Below are 8,747 nucleotides of genomic sequence, written 5' to 3'. Positions count from 1 at the left end.
CAGTGTGATGGAGGGGGGGCGGGTGAGTTGTTGTGCGGGATTCATCGATTGTTCGTGTTTAAAGAAGCGCCGAAAACATGCCCGCGCGACGATGATAAGCGGTAGGCGGAGCGCGCGGTTTTCACCTCACTTAAGCTGCGTCTGAAAAGAGCGAACATTAGCTTTTTAGGTATATGCTTCTTTGCCCGCTCGCGCTGAACGATGATTTCGATAAACGGAGCGGTCGCCGTAACAACGGTACGTGAATCCGTAACTGCTCATGCTCCGCGCTTTATCGCGGTCGCGGCGTCGAAAGCTGTACATTCCTCGGTTAACGTTTCGTCCGGGCGTGATGTAACAGAGCTTACTCACGGTTTAGGGCGCAGACCTGACGCTTATTATCACTAAGTTTCAGAGCACCGCACGTCCGTTGCTAGAGCCAAACTTATACACGTGCCACACGGGCAAAGTAAAGTGCACTTTGAGCGAGTGCACTTCGCGGCTAGTGTCATTCGCAGGCTGCTACACGGGAAAGCTTAGTGACACAGCAAAGGGCACTCGCCGGCGAGCGTGTTCGGCGAACTCACTTTGTGGCGGCGAAGTGTGTAGCCTCGTTAGCAATGAGTAAAGAATAAGTAAAGTATTACTGAAAGAAGAGTCAGGAGTAATTTTTAATAACATTGTTTTAAATTGCTAACGTTACAAGATAATAAAATGTGACACACCGCAAAAAACAACAGTAAAAAAAAAACTACTCTCGCTCTCAGACAGTTCACGACCACGCCGGGTAATGGCTGCGCAGTTGTTTGGCGGAGCGAGTCGTTTTCACTGTTTCTGGTGAAGTTGCCGTCGTTGCCGTCGCTTGTTTGTACGCAATGGACACGAGTTCTCACAAAGCAGCGTGGTCAGAGGAAGAAACCAAGACGCTCATACGGCTCTGGGAAGAGCACCTTAGCGACCTACGCCGCGCAAAGCGCAACATAAATGTTTACGACGCCATGCGGCAAAAGATGCAAGAGTTGGGCTTTAAGAAGACGACAAAGGAGATTAAGAAGAAAATGGAAAACCTCGGCAACAAATACAGGTAAGCCTTTATACCTTTACGCAACAGAGAAAATTGTCCCGTAAGATGTATGGTTTTCAGCGGTGACTAGCCCTCGGTGACAGTCTTTCACTGCATTAATTTTTATGGAGCATTCTCAGGAGCCACCGTCTTTGCATTTGAAGGTTAAAAATTTGACGTAGGCGTCATGTAGACGCTTAAAGCAAATGTATCGGCGTCTTCTACTTTGTTGTAGCGCAGGTAAACACGCGGACACACAGAAAGAAAGGGCACATTTTCTAGCCGTACGCGTTCTGATATCGCATTTCGACTGCATGCGGTGGTGGATGCCAAGACGCGGCCAAGCTGTTAAGGCGAAACTTGTGTTTGGTGCCCTCCGAAGGTTACATGCTATGACATTTGAGCCGATATTTTGTAGCGATGCCTTTCTGATGCTATTGCCTTTTCGCGCTTTTCGCATTTGGTAAGTGGTCACAGCGACGGTCTGCTCACGTTATCAACGGGATCAGCCGGCCGTGAGCGGTGGTTGATAAGACTAGTATAGAATAAGGTATAAGGTATCAACAAAATACCGGCCCTGGTACCACCCTTGCGCAAGGTGGCTATCTACGTTATTTTGCGCATTTGTCTGCCTGAATTTTGTTCTCCGTATTTTCACAACTCATTCAAGACTGTCGCAGGCAACTTGCTGTAACGCATTTAATAGCGAAGGAGTAGCGGCATCGCTAAAAAAGAGCTGTTCAGTGGTGTATGCGAATGATTGTTCTTTGCTTACTTTTGCTTGCAGACTCATAAAGCGTAAGGATACAGGAACAGGGTCAGGGGCCATAGCCTGGCCTTATTATTGGGACCTGCACCGGTTCCTCGCTTCACTGCCGTTGCACGACGACAGCCTTGCGCAGGAGAGCACCTGCACTGAAGCTTCTTCCCATGCACAAGAGGTGAGTGGGCAGACACCCTTCGCAATTTACCTGCTTGATACGTGAGTAAATTCGGACAGTTCCATATTGATTTTGCTCAAATTGGCTGCTTCTTTATTGTCATTAAAATATATTGCACAAGAATAGAAAAAATAGATGTTTGCAGGGATTTATATCCCCGCCTAATGTGCACTCCTCACCCACTTTTGTACAAATACTGCATGTAAGAAAATGTTTACTGCCCGTAATACAAAGTATTACGGTAATACTGAGCCATTTCAGAAGGTGGCCTTATTTAAATCATTATTGTCGAGAAACAGGAAAAAAAACTGCTACATGCGGAAATGCTGTCACCCCCAGCATACACCCATAACTGATCTTGCCACTACCGCATACTGATGCCGGAAATCATGTAACAGAGTATGCAGGTAACAGCCACTTTGGCTGCAGAGGTAAAAATCCTACGTGCCTTAAACATCATTGTTATTACTACTTGCGATATTCAGCATGCTAAATTGGCATAAATTTATAAACGCCGTCCCCGAAGAACTTTCTTACAGCAAAAACAAAAAGCCACTGTACTTATTTCATATCATGCTCACTTTGCCACCGGTGCTTCATGTGGTAAGGATGTGTACTTCGTTTCTTTGCAGATCCTAAACGGCATTGTGTGTTGTGAAGTAGATGAGCCTGACAATGCCGTTGATGAATGGTCGACACCGCTTAGCATGGCAACGCCATCACCGAGTGGTTCACCAGGAGTATGCACCTCACTGCCATCTACCCCCTCCCTGGCATGGCCCACCCCCAGCGGCGAAAATGAATTCCATCACCAGCAGGAGACAAAAGCTGCTAAGCGAAAGCGGCAGCCAGCCACGAATACACTACTGACGCAGCTTCTGCAGGAGCAGCACCAGCTTCACCTTTCACTTGAGTCAAGGCGAGACCGGGAAATCAAACTGAAGGAAGAGGAACTGAAGCTTTTGCAGCAGTTTTCTAAAACTGACGATAAACTACTCACCATTTTAAGTGACATGGCAAAGAAATAAATGCCGTGTGAAGCCATGGTGGATACATTTGTAGATGTTTTATTGCGCACAAGAACACACACTAGTCGTGACATATATATCATGAGCTGTCGCGAGCATCTGAATGCATGTTGGCACTTCGAGCAATGCAAGTTTACATTTCAAATATGTTAAATTGCTCATGATGAATGGGACACTCGTTTCGCAAAGTATTTTGCAAATGCATTCCTTGCCTTCTCGCCCCCTTCCGTTCAATCTTGGGTGTTGTGGGAAGGTTGCATATAAAGAGTAGAAAGTTGTTGTGCTTCCTGCTCCCATGCCTGCTCGACGTTGTCCCGGAAATCCTCACAGATGTTGTGCAAAGTGCAAGCAGCCCTTATTGCTCTCTTTGAGTTTGGCAGGCGACATTCTATCCTTTTTGCGACAAACCGGAAACGTGCTTTCATTCTTCCGAAAGCGTTTTCTACTATCCTTCTCGTTCTTGAAAGATTATAATTGAACACACGTTCAGCAGTTCCATCCCGCGGATTCGCAAATGGCTTCATGAGGTGTTCTGTCAAAGGAAACGCCTGATCACATAAAATGACTGGAGCAACACGAGTGTCCTCAATGATTGCCTGCGGAGACATGAAATGTGCACTCTCAACTATTTCTTTTAGTCCTGAACCAGCATACACGCTGGCGTCGTGGCATCTCCCAGGGCTTCCAACGCGGATGTACCGGAACCGGTACCTGTGGTCTACTAATGCCAGAAGTATAATGCTGTACCTGTGTGGGAAAGGAAGGTGTGTAAGTATTGCACCTAAATGTTCAGTAATCAGAAAACGAGAATTTATAGCTTACTACTAACAGCAAGCACTAAAAACAATACTGCTGAACTCACACAATCAGTAAACATAACTTCGTTTACAATGCAGAGTAGACATCGTAAAGGACAACTTGTACTTAAGTGTAAACACTATGTGCATTTATATTAACTAAATGCTTACACGAAGTCTACATAATTTGCAAAATAACCTATAATACACATAGCACGAATAGTACAGAAGCATGCGGTATACTACGTTACGAAGGAGTCCATTCGGGCCAAATGAATGCTGTCATAATAAAAATTATGTTATGTGATTTCATAGCAACGTCGAAGTGAGCATAGTACGCATTTTTTTTAAACAAGGGAATATTCAACTTTGCCGCTGTAATTGCTTCCTTCCGTGGGACCAGAGAACTTGCACTATATATAACATACCATCCCTTGTAATTGTAGTAGTCCGCTGCATGTTCCTTTGGTGGTGATATGGCGAAGTGGCAGCCATCGAGGGCACCAACAGCTTGTGGGAATTCAGTCACGGCGAAGAACTCCCTCACGTGGTCGTCCATTTGGTCACGACGGACCATGCAGAGCCATTGGCCTTCAAGCTGCTCAATAACAGCCGCACAGAACTGCCTCCACATCAAGTTCACTGTTGAACGACCGACAGCAAATAAGTGTGCAATCGTTCTGTCCTCCGCAGATGAACACAAGCGGTATAGTCCAATGGCCACTCTTTTCTCGACAGAGATGGATTGTCGCATGTTTGTGTTTGACAGATTCAGAACACATGCCAGCGACTCGACAAGGAACCTGAAAGTGCTGGGCGAAACACGAAATGCCCGTCTAAAATGAAAATCGCTCAGGTTAGGCAACGTGTCCTCAAACCAACGTTCATTCATTTCAAAAGCCCATGCCATGCGGCGCACACAGGGCAAGCTTTCAGCGATAACGGCGGCGATAGTGAAAGAGTTCACAAGTAGCTGGTCTTCGATGTCCCTTGAGATATCCGCTTCGCTCTCAATTTCAGCTTCAATCATCATGTACGCGTGAAAGCGCGTCACTCGCGAATGAATAAGCGTTGCCACGGCACGCTTCACACGCTCGCGATCCGTTCGCGCGGGCGCTACAACAGAATCCGCCATTTTTTCTCAGCTCGCTTTGGACGCGATGAGTCTTGTCTTGGCTCGTGATGATTAATCGTGCTATTGAGGTTGCAATTAATTACTTCACTTGCACTTAGGTGGATTGCAAATGCTGTTTCTAACAATAATAAACTGTTTTCGTGACGCATTTTTATATTAACAAATATATGCCTTCCCGTCTGACTCCCGATCGCCATGGCCATCAATTTGAAAGAACACTTTTCTATCTCGTGTATCAGCGCGCCGCCAAAGTGACACTCAGCGCGCTGAAGTGCACTCGCTCAAAGTGCACTTTACTTTGCCCGTGTGGCACGGGTATTAATGCGAGACACTGGACACTTCATCAACGACGTAGTGCGGCGCTGAAAATGACAAGCCGCTCTGTGGAACCGGTTTTCTCTTATTTTTGAAGGCCACACCTGACTGCCGCCGATATTTTTATAAAGAATTAATAGGATCGTTCTTCAAGTCGCTGATATATGGAAATAAAATGCAGACACTATTCTCAGCACATTATAGGGCATTATAATGTGCAAGTGCACATTATTATATGATTAACATTTGTAATTCATTTTCTTTTCCAGTGTGGGTGTTGTTTTCGTCAAGGCATCATGTTTCAGGAGCAAGAAGAAAAACTCTTCTCCCTACTCTGTTATCATTGCTCTCAATCAACAAGGTGACATAATTGATGGGAACTGCGAATGTCCAGCAGGGAAGTTGGCATGCAACCATCTGATGGGAATGCTGCGCACGTTTAATCTGATGTAGTGCAAAGGCTTTCAGAAGTCCACTGCACCACAGTGGACTTAGTCTTGTTTTTTGTCCTACATGGTTTTGTTTCGGGGGAGGGCAATCATCCCGTTGACGAGGTGGATTTCTTGATGACTTCGGTTTGCTAAAGCAAAAATTGATGGCACTGCTGTCTCTCGCAGCAACCGAAGGCCACTAGCCATGTTTGTCCAGAAGTCTGACTCCATGAAATGCTTAGAGCAAACTTTGGTACCTTGTGATATTTTGAAGAGTGTCCCTGATCTCTCATTATCGCCACTATCTACTTCTTTTTCATTTTTTCATCTCTTGGAAAGCGGTGGAATGAAACCTGAAAAGAAGAGGAAAACGTAAGAATATGTACTTGTTTTCGCTTAACAGTGTTTTAATATTGACAATATTTAAGCCTTTGAAAAAATTGCAGCAGAACCGAGGCTCTAGTGGTGCAGCTCGGTTACAGTAAGGCAACTATTTTCGTGCCGTACAGTTCTGACGGAAAAAACCTTCGACAGCATGTTTGAGCCTTTGCTACTTATTCGCTTTTCGTTTACTCTATATAACAGCCTTCGTGATAGCTAAGTCTCGATCACAAACGAGGAAAACGGACGCTCGGTCACGCGCAAGGAAACGGGACATGACCGGGGGACGCGACTACAGGATACGACTCGGGTGAATGCGCTGTCGCCGGGCATCATGTTTGACACTTCGCCTGCCGTAGCAGTGCAAACGTTCTCCTAATATCTGATACTTTAAGGTCGAAATGAAGGCAATACAATGACAAATATATTAGCAGAGTAAGCACAGCCCGCGAAAACGAGAAACATGATCGAGTACTACACGAACGAGCCTTTCGATTACGACATGTAAATACGTCGTACGCGCTGTGTTTGCCTCCAACAAATGCCTCAAACAACACTCGTGTGATTTCCATAATCTGCTTTACTGTTAGAGCACAATAAATGCAGAGATTTGCAAGGGTCAAGCGGCATACACACCAGCCCGCGAACACTGATAGAACAAATTATCGCTTGGAGCAGGACACAGACTAACGTACATACCTTTCGTCCGGTTGAGTCCACGTACCCAGTTTGGTGGCAGAGGGGCACACAACAATGAGTCGGCATGCTGAGCCTCCCAAAAGAGCATGGGGACTGTAGAAACGATGTATTTTGCAGCTGATCGAGCGGGAACGGCACCCGGTGAATCGCGGGAACTACCACCAGCAATCCTTTAAGAAGGCCGCCGCGGCGCGCGGCGCAGTGTTGCCCGAGCTTTGCAAAGGGTCTATTGCGTAGCAATTATATGGACACTCCAAGCGCATTCCTGCCGTCGCCGTCGTCGTCCCCGTGAGGTACCGTAAAAGTTCAACGTCGATTAACTCGCCGCCGCGCGCCGTATGTTGCATGTGCGAGTAAAGAGCGCGCGAGGGACGCGCGCTTTCACGGAGAGCGAACGCACGGCGGAGAGCAAACACGCCGTCTCCGGTCGTGCGAAAGGCCGTGGGGGGATCGGAAGGAGGAAGGGTAGGCGACGTTTAGCTGCGGCACTAAATGCTTATCTTGCGACCGGGCGCAAGGAGAACAGACGGCGACCGGGCGCAAGGAGAACAGGCGACTCAATCTCCCACGCGAAATGAGGAAAGCGGCAATGCAGCGCGGGAGGGAGGATGCACGGCTTCTACTCTGCCAGGAACTGCGTACTTTGCGCGGTTCGGTCACTGCTCCTGCCACGCTTGCACACGCCAGCGTCTTGACAGTGCTTGTGTGCGGTCATCGAGTGTGATCTATTCATGTTTGTTTGAGCGCGCTGACACCATGTTTGTTGATTCTGTTAGTAAGCGAATGTGTTCAAGTTTCTGCAGCCCATAAAACTACTATCCTTACTCCGTTACTGTACTAGTAAATTTGCTATCGTAATTGATGATTCACCTTTCGGGCGAAACTGCGACTTTTTTAGAACAGTGAAAACTTAAAAGGCACGAACTTCGTCTCAGAACGCGCATACGCTTGGAAGAACACGTGAGTGAGTGAATAACATTTTATTGGGTGCAGCAAAACGCGATAAAAGGCGCACCCGGCTAATCGCACGATGCGACCGACAGGTCTAGCCTGCCGGCCCGATCACGGGCGCACTGAACGGCCAGGATTTGGCCTTCAAAGACGGGACTTCGCAGGAGTGCGTTCCCGCTCTTCCTTGGTGAACTTCGGGCACAACGATCCGCACTCTCAGAGCATGTGAGCCAAAGTAGCAGCCACATCACAGGCCGCGCAAGAACAATTCGGGTAAATGTCAGGATAAATGCTGTTAAGGGACACCAGATTTAGGTAGGAGTTAGTTTGCAGGAGTCTGAGAGTGACCGCCTGCGGCTTGCTTAGCTTAGAATGAGGCGGCGGGAAGACCCTTCTGGCTAAGTAAAAGAATAACTTCATTCTGCGTGATAGGAGCGTCCCTGTGTCCGGGGGGAGAGTCGCCCGATCCGAGGGCAGCGTGGTCGGGAAAGCCACGCGCAGCCTTGGGGCAGACTCGTTGAGGTTCAGAGTTTCGAAACACCTCGACCGCCCCGACGTGGGCAGGGAAGCAAAGGATGGAGTGCGTGGAGCTGTCGCCGTGTTTGGCGCATTTCAGAATTTAAACTACCTGCCGGGCTACCCGGCCTTTCTGGAATGCCCTGCAGGCCGCTTTCGAATGTCCAGCAGGGAAGTTGGCATGCAACCATCTGATGGGAATGCTGCGCACGATTAAGCTGATGTAGTGCAAAGGCTTTCAGAAGCCCCTGAACATTTATCGTGCACTGATCTTCAACAGCAGTGGAGGGTTCCACGCAAAACCTCAATAAAGGGGTGCTCATTTCAAGCTGTAGATTGGAGAAGTGTGAGGGTAGGCGGTTTGTGTGCCCCAAAGCCTGCGCGGCCAAAAGAACGGCGGTGGTATCCATGAAATGAGGAGCAGCAAGAAGTTGCAATAGAAAAGTTCGCCAGCTGGTTGCTGTCTCTGGACCCGGGGAACGAGTTCGCAGAAGGTCTGCTGCTCACACCA

The 8,747-nt window shown here is 47.8% G+C and overlaps 2 protein-coding genes across 3 annotated transcripts; one reads left to right on the top strand and one right to left on the bottom strand.

Annotated features, from left to right (window-relative positions):
- The first annotated feature begins 767 nt into the window (after nucleotides 1-767).
- LOC119449175 (uncharacterized) lies at nucleotides 768-3,034 on the top strand. 2 transcript variants are annotated; one of them, XM_037712358.2, is made up of 3 exons: nucleotides 768-1,063; nucleotides 1,830-1,983; nucleotides 2,616-3,034. In XM_037712358.2, the coding sequence occupies exons 1-3, from the start codon at nucleotides 855-857 to the stop codon at nucleotides 3,009-3,011; spliced, it is 759 nt and encodes a 252-aa protein (XP_037568286.1). In that variant the 5' UTR covers nucleotides 768-854; the 3' UTR covers nucleotides 3,012-3,034. The 2 variants fall into 2 exon arrangements, 1 of the variants encoding a protein (XP_037568286.1); XR_007466592.1 differs by lacking the exon at nucleotides 768-1,063 and adding an exon at nucleotides 1,530-1,640.
- Nucleotides 3,035-3,125: 91 nt separating this feature from the next.
- LOC119450898 (uncharacterized) lies at nucleotides 3,126-5,064 on the bottom strand. Its single transcript, XM_037714374.2, has 2 exons — nucleotides 4,237-5,064; nucleotides 3,126-3,758 (listed from the first exon to the last, which is right to left on the bottom strand). Exons 1-2 carry the CDS (start codon nucleotides 4,941-4,943, stop codon nucleotides 3,242-3,244), a joined length of 1,224 nt encoding a protein of 407 aa, XP_037570302.2. The 5' UTR covers nucleotides 4,944-5,064; the 3' UTR covers nucleotides 3,126-3,241.
- Nucleotides 5,065-8,747: the final 3,683 nt, after the last annotated feature.

The sequence above is a fragment of the Dermacentor silvarum genome, chromosome 4, assembly GCF_013339745.2.
Source record: "Dermacentor silvarum isolate Dsil-2018 chromosome 4, BIME_Dsil_1.4, whole genome shotgun sequence".
Classification (NCBI taxonomy): Eukaryota; Metazoa; Arthropoda; class Arachnida; order Ixodida; family Ixodidae; genus Dermacentor; species Dermacentor silvarum.
The sequence above is the reverse complement of the archived record's forward strand: the minus strand, read 5'-3'. Positions and strand labels throughout refer to the sequence as shown.

What these genes read in the sequence shown, in the direction of transcription:
- LOC119449175 (XM_037712358.2), top strand. Translation starts at nt 855, where the DNA reads ATGGACACGAGTTCTCACAAAGCAGCGTGGTCAGAGGAAGAAACCAAG. An exon ending in AACCTCGGCAACAAATACAG is followed by an intron (nt 1,064 to 1,829) that starts GTAAGCCTTTAT and finishes TTTTGCTTGCAG; the next exon opens with ACTCATAAAGCGTAAGGATA. An exon ending in CTTCTTCCCATGCACAAGAG is followed by an intron (nt 1,984 to 2,615) that starts GTGAGTGGGCAG and finishes GTTTCTTTGCAG; the next exon opens with ATCCTAAACGGCATTGTGTG.
- LOC119450898 (XM_037714374.2), bottom strand. Translation starts at nt 4,943, where the DNA reads ATGGCGGATTCTGTTGTAGCGCCCGCGCGAACGGATCGCGAGCGTGTG. An exon ending in TACTACAATTACAAGGGATG is followed by an intron (nt 3,759 to 4,236) that starts GTATGTTATATA and finishes TTTCCCACACAG; the next exon opens with GTACAGCATTATACTTCTGG.